Source organism: Vigna radiata, unplaced genomic scaffold, assembly GCF_000741045.1.
Source record: "Vigna radiata var. radiata cultivar VC1973A unplaced genomic scaffold, Vradiata_ver6 scaffold_154, whole genome shotgun sequence".
In the NCBI taxonomy this organism is placed as follows: domain Eukaryota; kingdom Viridiplantae; phylum Streptophyta; class Magnoliopsida; order Fabales; family Fabaceae; genus Vigna; species Vigna radiata.
The window spans coordinates 251,574-277,609 of NW_014542916.1; the positions used below are offsets into that span (position 1 = coordinate 251,574).

The 26,036-nt window shown below is 32.2% G+C and overlaps 3 protein-coding genes and 1 pseudogene across 3 annotated transcripts; 1 reads left to right on the forward strand and 3 right to left on the reverse strand.

The window, feature by feature from the left end:
• Positions 1-2,137: 2,137 nt before the first annotated feature.
• On the reverse strand, positions 2,138-3,658 carry LOC111240977 (annotated as a pseudogene).
• Positions 3,659-7,360: 3,702 nt separating this feature from the next.
• On the reverse strand, positions 7,361-9,441 carry LOC106752522 (ganglioside-induced differentiation-associated protein 2). The gene is made up of 3 exons (XM_014634219.2): positions 9,120-9,441; positions 8,125-8,389; positions 7,361-7,821 (listed from the first exon to the last, which is right to left on the reverse strand). Exons 1-3 carry the CDS (start codon positions 9,355-9,357, stop codon positions 7,587-7,589), a joined length of 738 nt encoding a protein of 245 aa, XP_014489705.1. The 5' UTR covers positions 9,358-9,441; the 3' UTR covers positions 7,361-7,586.
• A 5,031-nt stretch (positions 9,442-14,472) lies between these two features.
• Positions 14,473-16,509, forward strand: LOC106752577 (lycopene beta cyclase, chloroplastic). The gene is made up of 2 exons (XM_014634291.2): positions 14,473-14,681; positions 14,790-16,509. The coding sequence occupies exon 2, from the start codon at positions 14,851-14,853 to the stop codon at positions 16,363-16,365; it is 1,515 nt and encodes a 504-aa protein (XP_014489777.1). The 5' UTR covers positions 14,473-14,681; positions 14,790-14,850; the 3' UTR covers positions 16,366-16,509.
• A 1,643-nt stretch (positions 16,510-18,152) lies between these two features.
• LOC106752544 (pyrroline-5-carboxylate reductase) lies at positions 18,153-21,899 on the reverse strand. The gene is made up of 7 exons (XM_014634245.2): positions 21,562-21,899; positions 21,432-21,480; positions 21,266-21,357; positions 20,707-20,779; positions 19,712-19,832; positions 19,226-19,331; positions 18,153-18,519 (listed from the first exon to the last, which is right to left on the reverse strand). The coding sequence occupies exons 1-7, from the start codon at positions 21,760-21,762 to the stop codon at positions 18,337-18,339; spliced, it is 825 nt and encodes a 274-aa protein (XP_014489731.1). The 5' UTR covers positions 21,763-21,899; the 3' UTR covers positions 18,153-18,336.
• Between the last annotated feature and the right edge of the window lie 4,137 nt (positions 21,900-26,036).

A 26,036-nucleotide genomic window follows, 5' to 3' on the forward strand; every position in this document is an offset into this window, starting at 1 on the left:
CCGAGCAGTTGAGGCCGAAGGGCCGAAATCTGGATGCCAGATTTGGCTAAGTATCTGTGAGGCCGAATGGCCGAGCAGTTGAGGCCGAAGGGCCGAAATCTGGATGCCAAATTTGGCTATGTATCTGTGAGGCCGGATGGTCGAGCAGTTGAGGCCGAAGGGCCGAGACCGAGCGGCTTGAGAGGTTCACCTGAGATTCTTGAGAGCACTACTCACCCTTTCCTTATGGGTACGAGTGGGGATGCACGCTCGGCCCCACGGTGGGCGCCATTAATGTTTCGGTTGGGTTTGGAGGTCCCCTGTAACCTTCATAGTGAGGACTTGTTAGAGGCCGGATGATCATCATGGTCCTCTTCAAACCCGAAGTTGTTCGTTCTCCCTTTCCTTCTTCTCCAAGCCGAGCGGGGCGGATACCTTCCAAAGGCACTCCGACGCTCAAGTCAGCAAAAGTGGTGTACATCATATATATATATATATATATATATATATATATATATATATATATATATATATATATATATATATATATATATATATCGTGTCTGAAATCATACCTGAGACCCTTATTTATACTAGTTGTAATGGGCTTTTACCTTTCGTGGGCCTGATGATGGCCCAATCACACCTTAACCTCCATTAGGGCCTTTAATGAATTATTATCGTTTATAATCTATCCATGTGGTTGGCCTAGAAGATCGGCCTGGCAGCCTGGATAGTCGGCCTGATGGTTGGTCGGCTTGGAAGGTCGGTCTGGATGATCGACCTAGCGGTTGGTCAGCCAAGGTTGGCCTGGTGATCGGTCGGCCTGGAAGGTCGGCTTGGAAGGTTGCCTGATGATTGGTCGACCTGGAAGGACTGCACGGACGGCCATATGGGAGGACCGTATGGTCATTGGGAAAGACCGTACGATCAGGTGGAGGGGCCGTACGGTACATAATATAATAATTTAATGTCTAGAATCTTATTTATCTCCATCAAACACAAATTAAAATTCAAAAAAAAAAAGAAAAATTGTATGCTAAATTTAAATTATTATTAGTTTAATCTTTATTAAAAAAATATACTTCATTGGAATTAAAATAAAATTAAAAGGATTTAAATATTTTTAAAATTAAATATTTATTTTCCTTTCATAACTTTTTAAAAATATTTTTTTTTTTTACTTTTATTAACTTTGTTTCATTAATCTTCCCAAAATTAATAAATGTTATGATTCATAAAGTTGATGCTTTAATTCAATATATATATATATATATATATATATATATATATATATATATATATATATATATATATATATATATATATATATATAAAATTATAATTAGGTTTAAACCTTTTTTTGTCCCTAAGTTATAAGCGGATGTTCAGTTTAGTATCCGTATTTAAAAATGTAAATTTTTGGTCCCTAAGTTATAAAAAATGTATCAAATGAGTCCTTTTTTAACTTGAAATATTGTTTTTGGTTTCTTAACAACTGCTACATCTTTAAATTACTCTGATTTGTTTCTTAATAATAACAACACTTTAGATTGCTCTTTGTACTTTGATCATGAACATAAAAAAAGGACTCATTTCATACATTTTTTATAACTTAGGAATGAAAGGTTTACATTTTTAAAAGCGGGGACTAAACTGAACATCCGCTCATAACTTAGGGATCAAAAAGAGGTTTAAACCTTATAATTATAATTTATTTTTAAATATTTGATGTTGAAGAATAAAAATATGTCCTTTTATAATAGGTTTAATACCTATTTTGGTCCCATTTTTTTTGGGTTTGGTTCAAAATGATCCTATCTTTTAAAAAAGTTCAATAAGATCCCATAATTTGTTAAAAAATGTTCAATCCAATCCTTTTTGTTAACGCAATTAGAAATCTAACTGTACAAATGCCACTATGGCCATACTTAACCGAGGTGTGAAATATGATAAATATGTGGCAAACGTTACACTATCAAGTATCCCTAAATCCCAATTTTAAAAAAAATAAGACAACAACCAGTAACCCCTAAAACCCAATGGAGAGGGAAGTAAGCACAGTTCTTGAACCACTGTCGCGCCTCTGCCACACCTTAGCTTTCGTAGTAAGTTGTTGCCGTTGTTGTGAGTAAATTAAAAACAACAAAAACTCTCTTTATTTACACTTCATTGATGTTGATCGATATCCATAAAGCAAGCAGGGAATGTCTATAAAGCAAAGTAGTTGGACAAGGCCAGAAGGTACAGAGAAGTATTTGAGGATTAGATACAAACAAAGAGGAATAAAGTGGCATAACCATAAAACAAGCCCGGCAACTTATAGGGACTGTTGACTGCCCCCACAAATCACCCATCCCAGAATTACTCCAGGTTAAGCACGCTTAACCATGGAGTTCTTAAGGGTTAGGCTACCGAAAAGTAAATGCATTTTGGTGATATGGGTAGCCAAATCAATTCCTTTAAGTTATCCTTCAACTGTATAGTCTCATACCTATACAGTCTCCAGATCCCTCTCATTCCGGTGTATGTTCGATTCGTCCATGTGCCCCTTCCACTCGAAGCCTACCAGGAGCCGCTCCTTGTCTGTGCCCCCTACACCATGCTTCTTGCACCGGCGATCACTCTCCGCCCTCGTCAGTGCCCGGGTGTCACACAAGTCACCACATTTATGTCATAGTTCCATTCCTGATGCTTCAATTTGTGAGCTATGTATGTCACAAATGTGCTAATAGAAGCCGCTACAAATATTAAGCTAGTGCAGATCCCGAATGGTCCATACCCTGTTGCTTTTTCTGGTGAAATTCAAACCTTGGTAATCAGGTAATAAGAAACTCAACGAAAAACATTACTGTGAAATAACATGAGAAATAACACAATCAAGTGAAATTGAAAATTCCTAAAACCAACCACCACTTTGCTGAGATTCATCGGAACTAGATACTGGTTTCGAAAATATATCTGTATAATGCAAATAAAAAAAATCACACAATTCTTGTTCCAATGCAAGTAATAGATTACAACATAGTTATACAGAAAATTAAAAAAAAAAATACTATCCACATTAGATGGAGGCCTTGAACCACCACTGCCACCAATCTTGCCTTGTGCTGCAGGAGGAAATGTTTGAAGATTTGAATCTGCATCCATCAATACAAAAATATCTTACAAATTAAAAACAATAAAATCAATGCATGACACTGAAAAAACTTACGTTATATATCCATTATTTCTTTGTTTAAGATTCGTGTAAGGTAATTTAATGATTTTATTTATTCAATGGCATGGGCAACACTATAAGTGACAAAACATGACAATGAAAGTGGATTTGGTAATGAAAGAACCTGAAAATGCTCACATCCAGGTGTTTTTTAAGAGAATTAATATATGATTTTATGTTTTCCTGCATCAGATATCTCCTATTCAATCTTTGGTTGGGCAAACAGGTAGAAAACGGGTGATGGGTGTAATATCTCAGCTGGAAGATGTTCACATACATACTCGTCAAGGCCTTCACCGAACACAAAGTGAAGAAAACATATATTTCCCTGTGCCGGTCCTCCTCCCAAATTGGGAATAGGTCACTGTCAGATCTGATTACGGGAGGTCCAAGTTCGGCGCCTGACGAGTCTACGCTGCTTCCGATGTCGGACGCACTATCGGGTGTCGTCCGATCCATGGAAACTTCCTTTGAGGTGTTGTTGGTACACGGAAATGGCAACTTTAGGAAGGTCTCTGATTTAGGCGAGGAGGGAAATGTTTTGGTGCTTGAAGAAAAAATGGTGAAAGAGGATGGTAATGCGAGTGAGATTGTAGTGAGAGTGTATACTCCAAGTGGAAGAAAACAAATTCTTTTTCAGTGCGCCACATATTCGTCAAATTTCACACCTCATTTAGTTATGGCCACGGTGGCAATTACACCGTTAGACTTTTAATGGCATTAGTGAAAAAGACTACATTGAACATTTTTTAATAAATTATGGGACCTTACTGAACTTTTTTTAAAAGTAGGATTATTTTGAACCAAACCCAAAAAAAATGGGACCATATTAAACCTTTATAATATTGAAATAATAAAAAAAAAAAAAACAAAATATGGTATGTGGAGATATAAAAATGGAGATGAATTTTTTTTTGGCTTGGAAGATAATAAAACCCATCCTATTATTTACCCTTTATTTCTTCATACAAATTTATTTGTTGACGAAATCTTATTCCACCAACCTTTTTCTTTCTTAACTTGTAAGTTCTCAAGACTTCATTTTGATGCATTATGACACTCAAGGATAATACTATATATCTACTTTCTATTTTCCTCACTTTAAAACTACTTCAGTCTTCTTATTTTTTACTCCTTCAAAACACAGATTAATTTATCATACTTGTTCTCTCTTCTTCCTCCATCCCTTTTTTTATATATGTATTGTAAAACAATATTGATGTTACGCAAAACTATTAAAGTTCATCTTCCACACCTCCTTTTCTTGTATGTAAACATATATATATAACAAGTTTACTCTCCTTAATTATCACTGATACTGATCTTAACTATATGTCTAAATTGTTGACATATTCTGCCCACAGAAAATTTATCACCATGAAGACAAAGTAAAAGAATTCTTCCCCATAGTTGTAAGGAATATATTCTTAACAGAAATGTATTGCCATCGAAGTGGCTTTGATACGCAAACAAGTATAAAATGTTTGACAAAGTAAGCATATATATTAGGCATTTTTGAGCCTTTATTCTTCTATAACGTGCTCTTTACTGTTTTTTTTTTGTCCTTTGGGCTAAGAAAAGGATCAAACTTCAGAATCCGTAAAAAAATAATAAAAGGGCTACTTTTATTTTGTTTCCTTAGATTAATCTCATTTGTCTTTCAATCTAGACTCAACTTGTTTCTGTATTCTTTTCTAATAGGAATCCATTTAAGAACAGAAAGATGCAGTGAAAACTGAAGAGTTCGGAATTATTAATATTGAAAGTGGCATTTCAAAACATTCACTCCGAAAAGTCAAGTTCACAAAAGGCCGTGTGAACGATTAGACAAAACCACCTGCAAAAGATAAAGGTTCTTCAATCTAAATTATAAATACATATAAACTGTAAAGATTTAATTTGAAACAAATTTGGTGATTTCTATAATAATTATGTTCAAATTCATGAAAAAAAATTTATTCACAACACTCGAAAATGGAGATTTAGAGAATTATTGTCCAAATTCGAACTACAGACAGTTTCAATTGTTAATTGATTAGTTTCTGGACATTGGAATATATTAAAAGATTATCCATCAAATTGAAAAAGGTTGATGAAGGAAAAATTGAATTCAAATTCATAGAAAGAGATAAAAGTTCTTATAAAAATTCTTGCACAGTTTAATCAACCTTTCTTTTCCACAATTCTATTGGACACTTCAAAAAACTAAATAATGTGATATGATACTGTCTTTTCACACAGAGAATTCTCTCTTCCCCATATAATATATATAATGTGAGTAGAGGAAGTATATAAACATATTGAGGAGTGTAATGATCAGCATTATACAGTTCCACTCAATATTGACACAGTCATTGATTGAAGTATAATCAAATCATCTTTATTTCTCCAAAATGCAGAAGCCAGATACTCAGGGAAACCAACCTCCCCTAGGTTCCTCTACTCAATTTCTTTGTAGCAAATATGCACAAACACAACCTACTTAACTTGAAGATGTTACATAATTCACTTTTCATTTTCCTATGATTTCAGGATACCCATCTGAGAATCCCCCCGCCAAAAGAAAGTTCTTCTCTACTTCCAAGAAGAAAGGTGATAGGGGCTTCATCGAGGGATGGTAAGCATCTACTAAATTGCATAATGATTATATTAATACACTCATACATATGCTATATATTCTGCATGGAAAACATGGTATATAACGATGAGTACTATAATCTATAACTGTTTAAGCAAGAAATGAATTAATATATATGTGCTAAAGTTTCCATAAACACCACAAACTATTTACTAGAATACTAGACTATGACTTGGAGTTGGATCAGATCAGCATATTTTATCAGAAAGCTTGTGAATAAATTTATTCGATTGATATCTGTTTTTTGTTGTTGAAAATTCTTATTTATTATGCAGCCTCTTCGCTCTGTGTTGCTGCTGGCTTTGTGAAGAATGTTGCTGAACTAGAGTTCAGGATAATGAGCTATATTGGCATGTTAATGCTTCTTTCCTTGTTTATTAGTGTTTGAGTGTTAGTAGATTTCATCATATATGTATTTGCTTTACCCTGTAATCAAGTTGTTGTAATATACTTCATCTATGTATTATTACTGATCATCTATTCTCAATAAATCACAGTCTGTCTTTCCTTTCTATTTTGTACTCTTCATAACAACGGAGTTAATATTTTAGTCCTTGTCAAGGATCATGGAACATGAGATGTTTTGATTGATTATTGACATTTAATATGATAAAAATGGAGTTCCAGATGTTGATCCCACTTGAAATATCAATACAACTTAAATATTTACCCTTCTAATATATCTAATAGTTTCACATCACATAAAAATTAAAATTAGGAACAATTTAAATTTTTTTTTTTTTAACTTTTAAGACGTCTTTTAAATATCAAATCATGTCATAAATTTCAAATTCTAAAACATACAATACATTTCATATGCAGTTATTGGAAGCAATTATTGATTTGTTGTTTTAAAAGACTTGAGTTTGAAACATGTATCCAAATAAACACGTGTATAAACATTAAGGGTTTTCCTGCTGCAATGTCTGTATGGATCATACAAGAGTGCTTAGGAAATGTCTCTGCAGGTTTGCTAGGTTTGCTTCTCTGCAATATATTGTGTGTTCAAAAGGAAAAGATGGCATAGCACTTTGACTATAGTATACTAAATTAATATTTAAACTATAGGAATAAATATTTACACATTCCATGAAAACTTCGTATAAATATGTTAATACTTAGATCACAAAAGTTGTTTAATACTCTGACAACTGCACGTAAATAAAGCAAATATGTTAACCCGCCAATGTATCATATACAACTTAACGTCTTTCATGGCTTGGTTATCTTCCTTCCACATTCCCATACTCAAATAAGTATAATGAAATAAATCAGAAAGACAATGATATTTTAACAACTCTTTTTTAAGAACTTTTTGACAACAGAATACATGTTTATATCAATGAAAGGACATACTGTAGTAACCAGCCAAATCACCGTTAGCCCGAAAAACCACTATTAGCCCGATAGAAAGATGAATAGTATCCTCAAAATACATCATTCATACTTCGGTGAAGAGTTAAGAGAAGACGCAAGAGTCGGGTCTTGCCAAACCAGAGCCAGTAATACCATATGGGGAGCAGTAGTTCAAAAGTATCTCAACATATGAACAAGGTATTATGCTGTAGATTAATCTACAGAAATACATTTCTTGTGGCATAGAAAACATGTAGTTCTATTCGTACACAGTCAGGTTTAGCTCCACGACCAAAAACAAAGAAACTCAAAGATGAGTGTCAGAAATACAAATACCACATTCATTCTGTACAAAGGTTCAGGTTCATCTCATGAAACGAGACAATACACATACTACGACACATAATCCCTTCCCGCCCATCTCTCCTCGTACTTTCCAAATGAGTAGGTAGATGAAGGCATCCCAGTCAAGTGAAAGGGATCAGGTTCAATACCATAATCTGTGAGTGGTCTATTCTCAAGAATATCATCGTGATTTTTCACAAAATCCGGTATTTCTATCTCTCCTTTCTTTATATCATCCCAGAGATACTGAAGCCGGCTTACATACTTGATCTTCCAATATAATCTATATCAATAACAAAGAGAATCAAAATCAAAATAGGATTAGTGTAACAAGTGATAGTGGGTCAATCAATGTAACTGACGAAAATCATACAACTATGACCCTACTTGCATAAGCTAAGTAAATAAATTAACTTTTTTCTTCAAAAGCTGAAGTGCAAAAGTTAATTTTAACTAAAGAAATTTATTCATTTTACTTTTAATTTTGTTCTCCTATAAGTTTATCCAAATACAACCTAAATTATACTCCTAGTTAGAATGCTTTTGAATGTTCATTTGTGTTAAGAGTCAATAGAAGATGAGTTACCCTCCACTCAAGAAGAGGCGGCCAACAGTAGCGATGACTAGCCTGGACCGAAGGCCAGGGTGGATGAAATACACAATTTGAAGCCTGTCCTTGAAATCAGCAGGAAGTTCTTCATAAATCCACCTTAAGATCGTTATACCAGGGGAATTATCCTCTTTCTGAACGGTGGTGTGCATGTAAACAATACAGAATGGCTCATCCGGCAATTCACTGCAGATCTTGTGAAACACATATCTCTTCAGTCGTTCTGCACTTACAACAGTTGCTGCACACCATTTAAAAGCATGAGTACCAAATCAATGGAATAGAAGTACTACATATTTCAAAACAGCTTCGCCAAAAGATACAATAAGAATTTACATCGCTATAGCTTTTTTTTTTTCTTGAAAGCGACGTATCCCCATAGCCAGAAACCATGAAACCAGTCCCAAAGAGAGTAGAATACATATTAAGGTGCAACTCCTCTCTTCACACGTGCTTCTCTATTAACACAGCTAGGAATCAAACCCCTCTAATATGCTTAAAAGGCCTAAGCTACTAGCACGTGAGCCACCCTTTGTGAGTCCTAGAGGTTTAATTCAATTATTAACTTTCTTTCTCTTCCCACTTTTTTCTCATTGTTTGAGACATAGAGTTGTGTTCTTATCCTCCTAGACAGAGCCAGACAACCTCACGGCGGAGCAAATTTACACGTAAAATAAGAACAAATAAGAAGGTGGAATAACAGAGTTATTGCGTAACAGACTACGAATTCGTGACTCTATAATTCGAGTGTTGAATCCCAGTGTTTTTCCGAAAAAATTACAGAAACTAGTTTGACTAGCATCTAGATGTAACACATCAAATCTCACTAGTGAAGCAAACTACTAGAACCAAAAGAGACCTAATATTCTAACATAAAAACACATCTTAACCAGCGAAGAAACCCTAAAATATGAGAGCACCTTAATTAGTTAATTAATTAAGTTGAATTGATTGAGGAAACAGTAGAATACCGGGGAAGTACTTGCCGACGATGCGGAGAATGCGATTGGAATTTTTGTCGGTGCCTTGGAGGAGGAGGAATTGCAACTGATCGAGATCGGAGAAATCTTCATCGGGGAAGAGATATTGAGAACAGTCATGCCAATTCTCTTCTTCTTGTTGCTGTTGATGTTCAAGGAAAGGTCGCGCATCGACGCCGAGGTCCGACGCCAAAACCACCACAGAGAAATCCTCCGATGATTCACCCATTGCCGCCCCTAATCCGTGTGGATTGGTTATTGGTTGGTTGTGTTTCTTTACTAATAGATTTTCTCGATATTTGATTGGAAACAAAATTGAAAAAAATAAGAATAATGAATATACTTTTTCTTCTGTTTGATATACACTGATTTACTGTTATCAGAAGATAAATGAAGCACTGATTTACCTAATGGGTAGAAATGGATCTCAAAAAGTTAAGTTTTACTTGAAGTAAATTGTGTTCGAAATTTCCCCGTCAATTCTTGCGAAAAATACATTTTTAAAACTTTTTTATGATTACAAATTTATTTTAGTAACAACTAGTAAAAATACATGTACGTGTGTATGTCTTTTTTCTTCAAATAACTAATTTAATTAAAAATTGAATTGAAATAAATACAATTTAAAATATCAAATGATAAATAATAATAATTAAATTTAAGTCAACGAAAAAGTAAATATAAAAATATAATTATTTTAACTTAAAATAATGGTTATTTAAAAGATGAAATTGAAAAAAATATATTTAAAAAAATGGAATCTCTTTATTAAAATTGCTGTATTTTTATTAAATAATAAAATTACTTTTATTTAATGAAAAGAAAATAAGTTAATGCAAAACGTCAAAAAACGATAATAAGAAAATACGTCTCTTTTTTATATAGTTGAACGGTCCTAAATTTTGTAGAACTAATCTTTGTTCCGTGAATCTAGGATATTTTTCTAACAATATTTAATATTCAATAATAAAAATAATTTTTATAATATTATGTGTTTATTTATAACTATTTCAAATATGTATCTTCACTTCACAATACTATAAGATTTTATTTTAATTTTTATTATGCAAAAATAAAAATAAGTTTTGCTGTATTTAATTTTTATTGTATGTTCTTATTTGTTAGAGAAAATAATCATGTAAAAAGTTGTTTCACAAATAACAAGAATTATAATTATGTAATATTAATTATATTTATGATTTTATTTTATTTCCTGATTAAACTATTAATTATTAATTGAAATTATTATTAATAGTATAATTTATATTTAGTAATATATAAATTAGTTTTAATCTATCCAGTTTTATTTGAATGAAATTATTATCAAATAAATATCTTATATTTCCAATTTTATTTATATTTTTTAAATTAAATTAAAACTGTTATTACAATTTATTTTATCACTTATTAATTTTTAAAAAAAATTAATTATATTTATCGTTTTTTATTTTATTTCAAGATTAAACTATTATTTATTAATTGAAATTATTATTATTATTATTATTATTATTATTATTATAGTTAATATTTAGTAATATATAAATTAGATTTAATCTTATTAGTTTTAATATAGTTTTATTTAAATGAAATTATTATTAAATATGAAATATCTCATTTAAATAGTATAAATATTATATAACAACTATTAGCTAATCAATAAAATAGAACTATTAATAAGCATGAAAATATAAAGTTCCATCAAGTTAAATATAAAACATAATTTCAAATAAAACCTTATATACAAGTTTATAAAATTATGTACAAATTTGGTTCTTTAAAACAAAAAAAAAAAAAAAACATTTATATTAAGTAACTATACATCTTCAGCATATGAACTTAGAGTAAAGAAATATCATCTTCTTTTGTTCACATATATTAAATGATCATTGTCAATAGAATTAATCACAATTGAACAAGAAAAACACATAAAAATGGTAAGCTAATGATAAAAAGGATCAAACATAATATACTATAATTGCATCATATATCACATTTCACACAGAGTTAATCAAACATCTTAATCATGCCTTTGACCTAGACTTGACCATCTAGATTTACTATGAATGTCGAGTTATGGTGGGTCATGAACTTATGGTGGCCTCTAGTGCTCTCTAAAGCCAATGCTAATGGGTTTCACCTTACTACACACAAAGTTGGTTTATTCCAAGTCTTAGGCCATAATGGATCACCTAGATTAGAACTTCTTACTACTCTCATCACATCCATCACTCATCTCTAATTGAGAATGAATGATCATTATTGTGTTAGGATAACCCCTAAGATTAAGCTTCCTACATTCATACCAACAACACTTTGATACCACTAAGAATTCTTCTTTTGAACTCTTAAAACCACAATTTCATATCATCATATATTTCAAATCATATCATTGATTATACAATAAATGTTTCCAACTTAAAAAATTGAATATCATGTCCACACACCTTTTAATTTCAATAATGTTGCTCTATCATGAACAAAACATACACCCTAAGTCACAAAATGAACTTCAAAAAATAAAAAATAAACCTGCAATATACCTTGGGGACAACAATTCAAATAAGTGGGGACTTACTTATGACTTTTGCATAGCAAGGTAGACTGAATTCTAAATAAATGTTTCCAACTTAAAAAATAGAGTATCATGTCCACACACCATAATTTCAACAAGGTTGCTCTATCATGAACAAAACACATACACCCTAAGTCACAAAATGAACTTCAAAAACAAAACAAAAAATCCTGCAATACACCTTGGGACCAGAGTTCAAATAACTAGGGACTTAGGTTGCTACTTTTGCACACCAAGGTAGACAAACTTCTGAATAAATTTTTCCCACTTAAAATATTCAGTATGATGTCTATACAGACTTAATTTCAACAAGGTTGGTCTATCATGAATAAAAACATAGACCCTAAGTCACAAATGACCTCAAAAATATTTTCCAAACTTTACAAAATGAACTAAATCTGTTAGTGACAAAAAACAACATAACAAACCTCTTTATTTGGTCGACCAACAAACTTCAATTAACTGGGTACCAACTTCAATCAATGTGGACAAACAGAAAACATAAAACAAATCTCATTCAACTAATTTCATTCCATGAAATTAAATTCAAAATAATGGGAAACAACAATTCTTTGTACATGAACATATTAAGTAACAATTACATTTCCTAATGTACTTGAACAAAGTCATCTCAAATTCTAAACATTTAAATATCACTACAATTTATTCTACTACTCATTGTTTTCTTCTTTCATCTCCGATAAATGTCACTCGACTCTTGAACCGTCTTCAGGGTCCAACCTTTATTCGATCATACATAGTGCATTCCTTCATTTGAACGCGACCTTCAAACCTCCGGTTTTGGTGCTGATGTTGAACCCACATACTTTGACAAGGATCTTCACTCCCACAAAACGCTTTCTCCACAAACTCTGTACCCTTATTTTCATTTTTCTCTTCAACCAACTTTCTTAAATGATGAATACTACTTTCAAGGTCACAAATAGCCTGCATTTGTTCTTCTACAACACGAATTATTTCCTCCTTATGTCCTCTATTTTGCTTCTTAAATGACACACCATATTTCTGAATTGTTTCTTTCACCATAGCATAAGAAATATCTTTTTCAGAGATCCCAACATCAACATCAACATCAACCTCAACAAATAAACAAATTTCATTATATAAAACAGGAAATAATATACAATACATTACACCAACACATTCCTCAAATCACCAACTACTGATTGATCCCCTTAGCTAAAGCACTTCCAATGTACTTCCCACCAATATTGAAATCAATCCAATTCAACAGTATTGGAAATTTTTTTACCCGAGTATTGTACATTGAGTTTGACGTCACAAAATGGTGACAAAACCAAACCTGCAAAATATAAATAAATAAAAAATCACAATCAAAACTGATAAAAAAATAAAACAAATTATTGCATTTGACGAACAAATAGAAACAAAACATGTACTTGCAACAGGTAAGCACATCCAACAACATGAAATGAGTTCGGCTTCTTTCATTCTTCATTGTTGTTGAAGAAGTTCACAAACTTTCATCCAAGTACTCAAAAACTAAACTACCCTAGTTGTAGTTACCCACGTACCTCAGCTCCAAAACAAGGTCAAAAATAATTGGAAAAACTAGTCCACTTTTACTCGGATATCCCTACCAATATATACAAAGTACGGAAATGTTCTATAGGAAATTTTCATTTTCCTCCAACAAGAATTCATATACCATGTTAACATCTACTTTTCAATCAGGGAAGTAGTTCTTAGACGCACTATGAACACCAACTTTATTTAAATTTATCACTTCTCCAACCACTGACAATTCTAAGGATAAACATACATCAAATTCATTCAATTCAAGAATTTTGTCCCCAAAATAAAACCCACTCATGTTATCAACCCATCTACCACATAACTCAGATAGCAAATTTCTACCTATCTTAATACATTATGGAAAGCATAAGAATCAACCAAAAAAATGTTCTCAATATAACACTTTTGTTCAATACTCAACTTATCTTGAGGAGTGTCTAAAGACTAACTACAAACATAAATATGGTTTCTATTTATATACATAAAAACCCTAAATTTTTGGAAATATAATATAACCTCACATACCTTCTTCTTGCTATGACAAACTTAACTTTGCTGACAAACTTCCTCTATAGCAACAATATCTACAATACACTAAATAAGGTCCAAAAAAATCAAAAAAACATAACAATCCCTAAATGGTAATTTTTTTCAAAAAAAAAAAGTCAAACCTACCAAACAAGAACAAATCAAAACCTATGTAAACAGTGGTTTTGACGTTCAGAACAACGTTAGTGTTTTGAAACGACGAAAAGACAACGAACAAAGCTACAATCTAGTAAACGATAAAAAATATGTGAACGACCAATTCTGTTCAAAAAAGATTTATAAATTGAAGGATGTTCTCTCTCATGAATTCTCTCACATTCTTTATTTTTGAAACCCAAAAATAAAACCTCCAAAATGAAAACCCTTTATAATTCTAAATGACTTATATTTCCACATCATTTTCATTTTTTAAAAATCTTTTTCTCATAAACCAACACGTAAAAAATTTGGAGTTAGAAATATTTAGAGCATTTTAAAAGGAATATGTTAGGCAAGAGAAAAAAAGTCTCCCAATTTGGCATATAAAAAAAAATCAAGAATGATAGAAAAAAAAAATAGAGTCTTGAGAAAAGTGCAAACTGGATAATTACGACGTTGACAAGCGAACCAATTGGATTTTGGCATTTATCGCAGTAAGGTATGGACCAAACTTTGGGCATCGGATAATCCAACACCACCAATTCCCATTATTTTCATTTTATTTTCCGCAACAAAAGAAAACATCCACTTAGGATTGTCGCAGACGAGGAGTGTCTAGTGGCCACACGAGTTTTACCATTACCAAAACGGCCAAACCAATGTCCGGAGGTGTTCTGTTCCTTACCTTCTGCATTTGAATTTTAATGTTTCCCTTTTTGCCATTCCTTTTCTCCAAGGTAAGCATGAATATCAAGTGCTGCTGGTTTTAATTATTACTGAAATTCCATTTTGTGTCTTCACTGTTGGCGTGACTGTGCAAAGTTGTCTTATTTATTGTGACCCAGATGGTGTTTTGAGTATTGGTTTGGAGATTCGTTGAGTATTTTAGAGATTTATACGATTGCTATGGATACTTTGCTCAAAACACCAAACAAACTTGAGTTTTTGCACCCACTTCACGGTTATTCAGAGAAATTAAGCGGTTTAGGTTCCTCTAGGTTGCAAAGTCAGGATTTTAGGTTTGGTTCTAAGAAACCACTTGTGAGATGGGGTAATTGTGGTGGTTTGCGGGCTAGTAGCAGTGCCCTTTTGGAGCTTGTTCCTGAATTCAAGAAGGAGAATCTGGATTTTGAACTTCCTTTGTATGATTCCTCAAAGGGGGCTGTGGTGGACCTTGCTGTTGTGGGAGGGGGACCTGCTGGGCTTGCAGTTGCGCAGCAGGTTTCTGAGGCAGGGCTTTCAGTCTGTGCTATTGATCCAAACCCTAGGTTGATTTGGCCCAATAATTATGGGGTTTGGGTGGATGAGTTTGAGGCCATGGATTTGCTCGATTGCCTTGACACCACCTGGTCCGGCGCAGTTGTCTACATCGACGATAAAACGAAGAAGGATCTTGATAGGCCTTATGGTAGGGTCAATAGGAAGCTGCTGAAATCAAAGATGCTGCAGAAATGTATCTCAAATGGTGTCAAGTTTCACCAGGCCAAAGTTATCAAGATTATTCACGAGGATACCAAATCTTTGCTGATTTGTAATGATGGTGTCACTGTTCAGGCTACTGTGGTTCTTGATGCAACTGGGTTTTCAAGATGCTTGGTTCAGTATGATAAACCGTATAACCCAGGTTACCAAGTGGCTTATGGGATTCTGGCTGAGGTTGATGAACACCCGTATGATGTAGATAAAATGCTTTTTATGGACTGGAGAGATTCTCATCTGGACAATGACAAGGAGCTGAAGCAGAGAAATGATAGAATACCCACTTTTCTGTATGCAATGCCCTTTTCATCTACTAAGATATTTCTTGAAGAAACCTCCCTTGTAGCACGGCCTGGATTACGAATGGATGATATACAGGAAAGAATGGTTGCTAGGTTGAGACATTTGGGTATTAGAGTGAAAAGTATTGAAGAAGATGAGCACTGTGTCATTCCCATGGGTGGCCCACTCCCAATTCTACCCCAAAGGGTTGTTGGCATTGGTGGTACCGCTGGGATGGTGCATCCTTCAACTGGGTATATGGTTGCAAGGACCCTGGCTGCAGCTCCTATTGTTGCTAATTCTATTGTTCAGAGTCTGGGCTCTGATAGAGGTCTCTCCGGAGGAGATATATCTGCACAAGTGTGGAAAGATTTATGGCCCATCCAAAGGCGGCGACAAAGGGAGTTCTTCTGTTTTGGTATGGACATCTTACTCAAACTTGATTTACCTGGCACAAGGAGATTTTTTGATGCGTTTTTTGATCTGGAACCGCATTACTGGCATGGATTCTTGTCATCAAGACTGTTTCTTCCTGAGCTCTTATTTTTTGGACTCTCTCTATTTTCTTATGCTTCTAATACATCTAGGATAGAGATTATGGCGAAGGGAACTCTTCCTTTGGTAAACATGATCAACAACTTGGTAAAAGATACAGAATGAGATTACTTCCTTTTAATCTGTTGTATGCTACCTATGGTTTGTGCTTCCAAATGTAGTTTCCTACTCACATTATAGATTTCCAAAAATGAATAATTGTGTATATTTTTATTCTTTGCTCACCGTAATTCCCTTTTGTGAAAAAAGTTCCCAAACTTTTGCTATTTTAAGCTTATCATTGTTTAGATTTGGCGTACTTGCAATGGATAAGACGAAAAGAGCTGACTGATTGCTGTTGGTTAATAGTTGGGGGCAAGGGATGTTAACTCAATGTTAAGGTTTCTTCATTTCAGCACGACCAGTATGTCTTACCCTCTAAGGATTAATGTCTTCATAAATGTAATGTGATTACTGTGATTCATTTTTATCAACCTATTACCTATATGATCCATGGTCTTTCTATCAAGTTAGTATATTCAGTTTGACTTCTAAGTTGGGAAGGAAATAAACGGTATACACGTTATGCATGATGTGAAAACTACAGCTCACCTTTGCCGTTGAAACCATCATCCTTTAATCCAGGCGGCATATTTTGTTAGTAAACTCAACTATCAACATGCCAGTGGCGTATCATACATGTTACAGAGCTTCACTTTATCACAAAGCACTAAACTTTTAAGTTGCACTAGATGAAAGAGAAATTTCAACAAGAACTAGGCACTAGAACTGTAACCAGAAAGGTGTGGATAGTCCAGGTAGACCGAAAATGGGTATTAGAAGAGTTTAAACATTTTAACTGATACATGTTAAATTAAATTTAAAGTAAAGTTGGATCTATTATACACTCGTTTGAAGGTAAGTTCACTTCTATATGTACTTGACTAAATTATGTGCTTCAGCTATCCAAATCCCGGTCTTGCACTTGATTACAGAATGCAAATTTCGTTCTAGAGCTCATTTGAGAAAAAAAAAATGTCATTTTCTTTTTGTGGCATACACAAAAATTATTATTATTCTATTAATAACTTCACTAAAAGTGTTTAACATGTTCTTTTAGTTAGATTATCTTAAGATCAACCCGTTCGGCTAAAATAAAGTTAATACACGGATATATCCTATTAGCTTATCATACCTTTTCAGATCACTTGAAATTATGTTTGACTTTATAATTCTATTTTCCATTTTTACCCTCAATATTTTAATAAAAATCTTAATTTATGTTAAATTGTACTTCAAAATATTACACTATTTAAGTAATTTACTTTTAATTTATTGTGAAATACTTTAAAATAAGAGTCCAAAATATGCCAAAAAAACTTAAATTGATTATTATATTTTTGTGTGTACATAAAGAGACATCTTTTCATGCCATTTTATACCTACAAGCTAATTTTAACAAACAACTTTACCAATCACTTACTAATTAAAAAAAAAATCAATTTAATGTTTTAACATTTTAACTTCTGGCTAATTTATCAGCTATACTCGTTAAACATAAATTGTATTCTACATAACATTTAGGGTGTGTTAATTTAGGGATGATTGGGGGAGAGTAAGAATTTGAAGATAATTTTTTTTGTTATTTATTTGAGTGAATTTAGAAATAAACGAGAGTGGATTTGGAAGTAAATTTTTTTAATCTGTCATATAAATTAAATCCTACACTAATTCTCATAAACTTTACTTCAAAATCCACTCTCATTTATCTCCAAATTTACTCAAATAAACAAAAAAAAAATCTCTCAAATTCACTCAATCAGTCTCTTCCAATCACCCCAAGTGAACACAACCTTAGTTTCATTTTCAGTATGTAAATAGAAGAAATTCAGAAAGATTATAGACAAAATGCATCCAGAAGAATGAAACTCTTATCTTCGAGGCCAAGTGTTTTATTTATACTTTTAACATCAAACAGACATACACGTATATGATGCTAGCCCAAACTAAATAACTCCTACGCCACAGTTCAAATAAACTGAAAATTCAGCCAAAATCTGATTTTAGCTTAAAAAGGTATAATACTAATCTCTACATTCAAGAAAGCTCTCGGCTGCGCTTAGCAGCAGCAACAACAGCATTCATCAGTGTTCCACGGAACCCACCATTTTCTAATTCATGAATGCCCGTAATTGTTGTCCCACCGGGAGAAGTAACGTCATCCTTGAGTTGGCCCGGGTGCTTCCCAGTCTGTGTCACCATTGATGCTGCTCCCAATACCTGCCAACGACACAAATAGACTAGTCATGCATGCAACTTTAGAAACTAAATTTAAAATGTAGGTAATGTAATGTTCAGATGATACTTGCTTACATATTCAAACAACAGTAACTGTATCATTACTTATTTATCTTTTTGTCTATTTGTAATACGAGCATATATGCCTATCGCAGGCAATGTGTTATTTAATCAAAACCAGTAAAAAAAAAATTGTGGGCAGGTGTAAGTATGGGTCAAATCAATTTGGATGCACTACTGTGGGAGAAGGCTTTTCCATAAATCCGGTTGATTAATTTGCTCAACCTGTCAAGTAAGCACTGCAATATAGAGGAGGACACTTCGTACATTGCTTGAATCCATTTTGTAAAGTAAACACTGTCCAGTAAACAGCAACATATAGTGCACTTGGTATATTACTCGGATACAATTTGTGATTCGTTGTTGTTGGAGACCTTCATCAAGTATAGAACGAACATACACAGTAAAGCTAACAAAAACACACAAAGACAACCGATCTTCAACTTGTCTAATAATTGCAACATATTTTGTGCGTCCTAAATATTACTTATTATATCTGGATTTTATGATAAAATAGCAATATAAGACAACGCAAAAAGCATGCATCACATAAATTATAAACATTCGGAGAAATGAAGTATAAAATTAACTGTTCAATGGACGAAGGATAGCATTTCAGTTCACTTACAGTTTGAGAAGCTAGACTTAATGAAAGATCACGTGGTAGACCAGCTGCTACTCCTCCATCAGCCAAAGCTTCTATTGCTAAATAAATGTACGCAGGACCACTACCACTGAACAATTCAGGAAAAATAAAACAAGTTTTTGTAAGTACATCAAAATTTAGTATGTCTGTCACAGAACTCGGAAGCTACACCAAGACAAAATCTGAAAATTAGGAGCAAGGCTCACACATCACTTGAACAGGGGGAAATGATTTACAATAGTAATAGGGATTCAAAAGTATAAACGTAATAGTAATGAGTAAACGTAAATAGCTTCAATTGCACGGGAATAGCATACCGACATCTTAACCCGTCCTTATCCTCTAACCTTGCACTAATATCATCAATTATCTCAAAAGAAACATGTTTATCAGAGACGAAATGAAATTTCTTCTTGATTTCTCGAATAATATTATCATTCAGAGATTTTAGAAATGATATCTACATACCTCAGGCCAGTTATTCCATCAAAATATTTTTCTTCAGCTCTCCATATTTTGCCGATCGACCCAAACAATTTACCTATAATATTTCCATCTTCCTCTGTTGCAGCTGCCCCCAAGCTCATAACTGTCATAGTTTGGTTTTAGTTATCTATTCATTCAAGTCTGTAACTGTCAACAATGCAAATTAATGCAGAAAGAAATGCAATAAGAATATCCATCAAGTTGTAAAATAACATACAAGGTCCAGAATTACCACATGTAAGAGAAGGCATTCTTAACCTTGTAATTTATCCATAATTGAGATTATTTATCCATATAATTTATGCATCCAAATGAAGAAAAACAAGACATGCTGAGACTACCCGATCAAACTATAACAAATGTACACATCAGAGACAATATATAAACAATAGCAGCCTTCATAATAGGCAAAAGCACTCACTATTATCATAAATCATGTGCAACTTCTATCACATGAAAGAGCCCCATTACAAAGATGCATAAAAATACAAACAATATATAAACATCAACCAATATGAATATTAAAGGCCAGCCAGTTCTAAATGTAGTTCCATTATAAGCTGTAGACTTTATAAAACAGAGCATTAGTATCACAAAACAAGCCTTTTATTAGAATATTCTAATACCAAAAGAGTGTTCAAAATATCCCACCAGCTAACCGAAACAGTCACAGACTATAAAGGAAAATTATGTTTTTCACTATGTAGTTTTAGTACTGATAAGTTTAAATACTAGATTATCAATAAACTGAGTTAATTCCAACCACTTTCAAGTTGCAGACAAAAATTGAATGTTCTGTCAAAACTCTTGAACAGAGAGAAATTAAGCAGTAATTGACAATTTAGAATTCACAGTCAGTTACAGAACTACGAAGTTGTACAAATAATCCATGCATCATATATTCTCTCAACATTCTGCATATAAAAGTAACAGAGGATCACTATGCTTTTAAAAGTAGAGGGAAAATGGGATAATACCTGATGCTGCCTCGCCAACTGCAGCAGGTGTATTAGGCATCACTCTTATAAATCTGTCACTCCCTGCCCATTCCTACATTTTATGCAACAACCGTTTTCCGTAAAATTATACAACCTGATTATATTTGAGAAAGGTACTTGCACAAACCCATGTGTAGTATGTTTGCTTGGTCTCGGAAAGTATTTTTAGTTTTCATTTCATCTTTTAACTTTTGAATACAAAAATATCACCTTATTTTTATTTTGTTTCTTATTTTCGAAATTTGACCCAAATAAAAGAGTGAAACCAACCTTTTATTCTATCATTACGAGTTTAATTGTGATGCACTGTAAAATGTAAAAGTCAATAAACTTAAAGCGGAGAGGATGGATTTGTGATTTGATCAGTGAAAAACACCTTTAAAGTATCAGTGCATTTAAATTAAATCATTTTCTTTTTTCTTTTTTGTTAGTATAATCATAAAATAGAAACACGTTCAGTTCCCACTAAAATTACAGCGTACACAACAAAGTACAAAAAAGCAAAAAGAAGGAAAAAAAAATACATTGCATTCGTAACCTGAAGATCTTTCAACTTGACGCCAGCAGCCACCGAAACCAAAAGCTTGTCCTTCGTGACTATCGGCTTCAATTTCGACAGCACGTCTTTCACTACAAACACAAACAGAAGCAAATGAAATCGCAAGTCGAATACGCATGATGACCGCGAGAGAGTACAACAATACCTAATTGAGGTTTGACCGATAGAACGACGACGTTGCTTTCGCGCACGACCTACGAGTGTGAAGAAAAAGGAGTGAAAACGGCGTGACGTTTGTTTAAGAGACAAAAGAAAAGGAGAGGGAACGGTAATACGTCGTCGTTCGATGAGAGGACGTTGACGCCGAATGATTCGAACGCTGTGCGGCGCTCGAGATTGGAGTGTACAGCGGTGCGAATGCGAGAAGGCGGCAGAACACCGGAGCGAACGGCACCGCGGGCAATGGACTCGGCCATTTTTCCGGCGCCGATGAAACCGAGAGTGTAGGTGTCGGCGGGAATGCTAGCGATTTCCATTTTGGGTTACTTGGCAGAGAAATCAGTTTGGATCTGAAACTGAAATAGGGAAACAGAGAAAGAAGAGAAGTGACGCAGTCACGCAGATTGGTTTGGTTTGGCCACTCTTCCACTTCCAGTTTTTTTGGTTTGTTGTTACACTTATATATTCAATTTGGAAATTTTTTTCTGCTGTAGCCCCCACTTTACATCAGGACCCACTAACACTTTATTTATCTAAATCGATTCTTTGAGTGTTTATGTTACAAAACTCATTCGTATAGGAATTGATGTTAAAGTGAAAAAATGTTAAAAGTGAAATTGATGTTGTAACAACTCTACTTTTTTTAATCATTCTTATAGACAATATTTTTTTACAACATTTGAATATCATCATATGTGTCATTGTGTGATTGGTTCATGGTAGTGTCATTTGAACCAATCACACAATGACACGATGTTTAAATGTTGTCAAAAGATGTTGGGTAAGTATTTTTATCCTAATTATAATTAAGATTATAACTTAATAATAACATCAATTATTATAATTAAATGGATATAATTTAATTCTTAAATCAATAATTATATATCAAAATATGGTTACATAATTCATATGTAGTCTAAAATAGAAGCTAAAAGTTTAACATCGATTACTTGCTAACATATTATTTAACTCATTAATATATTATTGGTGGCTACTTCTTACTCCATTTTTATTATTTTTATAAACTTTTAACTTTACTTTCGTTATACACAATATAAAATCATGACAAGAATGAGAGAAAAGATACAAAAATGCAAGGGTGAATTATATACCATAAAATATAATTACTAATTGAAAGATATTAATAGTAAGTTTCACAAAAATCTTAAATTAAAGTCAATTAACTAAAATTCAAGCATCGAACTATAGATAAAATTTTAAACTTTTGTTTTTGGAAGACTAGTATATTAAATGGTCTAGTGAGACTTTGCACTTTGTTATACTGTCACTCCTCTCATCTTTCGATACAATAATAACGCAAGTGAAACATCATACATCACATTCATTACTGACGGGGTTAACTTCATTAGCTCCCTAAATATGATGTTCTTTTATATCATATAATCTGTTCTATGAAACTTTCTTCAACTCTCATCACTTAATTATCATTCTCTATATGAATTTGATATTAATAGAGTTAGGTTAATCCCACGTCACAAGTTTTCTTCAATACACTTGATCTCATATTAAATTATCATTTCTCTTTATAGAAATAACTAATATAATCACTAAAGTACACTAAATTTTCACAAATAATTTTATATTATAGAGAGATAACTGAGTTTGTAAAATAAACTATATAATAATTATAATTTAGCTTTTCATAATAAAATATTATTATACAAAATTTATCCATATTACTTTTATTTTAATACATAACACCATCATAAATTATATTTATGATAGAAAAAAAAAATCATTTAACAAGATATAAATCACTTCTAATATGAAAAAAATGTCAGATTACCATTTAGCAACAAAGCTATAGACAAATCAATTCTTTTTTCCTGAAAATTTGGGATTTTTTCATCACTTCATATTTTTCTCACTTTTATCCTCTATTTACAATATTTACATATGTCTAACATTTTAATAAGTAACCTAATATTCATTACTATGACATTAAATTTGATTCTCCCTTTCTATTCTTACAAACATCAAGAATTAACACTTCAGCTATATTTTTAAACCACTCATCAATTCAACATGCTTCCAATCATATATTTTAATTGAAAATTCCACAAACCACACTAATATTGAGAAAATTCACAATTTAAAAGCATTAAAGTCTCAATCAACTTCACATTTTGAACCAAAATATTTTCTGCAATCATTTCTTAACTTTTTTTATATTTAAGCCAACATTCATACCCTTTATTGAAATTCAACAATATGACTTTAAAACAGAAAGGAATTTAGCTCCCCTTAATTTCTAGAATAAACTTATGATTGTTCTTCCCCTACACAATTCCACCCCTTAAGATTGTTATAGTTACAACAAAAAGTCTAATCAATTATCAAGGCATATTTTAGAATTATAACAATATAGAATTTCATTTAGAAAACAAGGAAATTACATGCAATCCAGGGAAAAGCTGCATGTATAAAAGGAAAATTAATTGGTGCTACACATATGACAAAAACTTGAATTTACCTGAAGATAAAATTGGATTATATGGTAGAACCTTTCACACTAACCACTTCTATGACTTTGGATCTTACAAAAAAAACAAGGAAGGAGGTTAAATTTTGTTATTCAAATTATAATACTACTTTTTGATCAATTGAAGTAAAATACATGATTATGATTTAATTACTTTAATGGCCTAATAATTAGTAATGAGAGATGTTAGTCTAATTATAATAATTATTGAATTTTTAAGTTATATATATATATATATATATATATATATATAATATGAAAGTTATTTTATGGATACGAAATAAAAGTTAGATATTTGAGAAATAAGAGAAATTATTGGAATTATACTAATTACATATTAGATTTTTAATTTGATAAATTTATTCTGATATCATAATAATTGATAGAAATACGAAAAATTAATTAAATTATAATAATTATATAGTTTTTATAAATGAATTTTTGGATTAAATATATTTTTGGTCTCTTAATTATCATACGATTTTGATTTTAGTTACTTTTCTAAACTTTAATAATTTTTATTCCTCTCCTAATAAAAACTCGTGGATTTAATCCTCCAACACCAACAACATTGTTAAATTTTTTTTATCACGTGGCTAACAATGTGTCACGTGTATATATGTGTACAAATTTTGGATGATTGTTTAAAAGTGAAAGTTACTTTTTTAACGTTGAAGTTCAAATTAAAGTTCAAATTAGTGAAATCAAAATTGAGAGCACCTAAGTTATGGAATTGGATGTGTGCTTGCTGTTAAACATGTCTTGAACGAAACGGCCATTTAGTTTGTTGTGCAAACATGAAAAGGAAAAGCTTTAAATACTTGAGTTAGTGTGGCTGTTGTGCTTGTTGTCAAACAAGTCTTGAATGAAATCACTGTTATTGGAAGAAATACTAAATTGCCATTGTTGGAAGAAACATGAAATCGCCCTTGAATTGTCATAGCTCAATATTTATACTAATATAGATGATTAAGTCAAATGATTGTCATGCATACAAGGATTGCTTGGTTTGATATGTTATATGTTCTTGTGTAAATAATAATGTGTTAATATATCATTAATTATTGTATTCTAGTTTACCCTTTTACTTGTGATTGTGTTGTATGTTTTCCTTTCTTGATATAATCATCACGTGAGTGTGATTGAGCAGAGAAAGATGATGTCTCTTTGAGCAGGCGTTGGACGGATGAGCTGCATATATTTAGTTGTTGTTAGACTAGATATTGTAAATAGTTTTGTTTAGGTTACCTTATATATAAAGTTTCAAATTTATGGTTATTTTTGGAATGACCGTAAATAAATTTATACTTTCTTTCTTATAATCGTTTTTACTACTATTATGATTGTGATTACTTTTTTATTTAATTAAATACTATATTTTTAGAATGTTATAAATAATGTATTTTAGAAGAGATTATTATTACTAGAGAAGTTTGGAGATATTTTCAGTAAAAACATTGGAAAGTTGATTTATTGATGATGATTAAAAAATTAAAAAATTGTATTAGTTGAATTTGATAATATAAACTGTAAATAAATGATCATTATAAAATTATGAATCAATAATATGTTAATTAGTAAATTATAAAATTATAATGATATAAAATGTTATAAAATTATAGTTACAAAACTATAAAATTATAAAATAAAATAAAAACAATATATTATAAAATAAAAAATCATAAAATTATAAAATCATACAATGTAAAGATTGTAAAAATCTGAAATTGTAAGACTTGACAAGTGGCACTTGGGGAATGGTTGAACCAATTAAGTCAAATACTTCAACTTAAATGAGAATAACAAAGCCTGCAACTTAGTTCGTTTTTCTTCATCTGAGAAACACACACATTTGCTTACAAGCTCTTTTTCTCTCCTTGCCCATTTCATTCCCTTTCCAGAATTTAGTAAATTGAACCATTTGATCTCCCTCTTGTAGCTAACTAAAGCACCTCGACACCCAAGGTTTCCATTGGCACCGAATCATTCTGTTGTCAACAGAGGGTAAGTGTCCTTCCCTCTTTTCTTCTTCTTTGAGTCTTAGAACATGCAACCCACTAATTGCATGTGCTCTTGATTCCTTCCTTT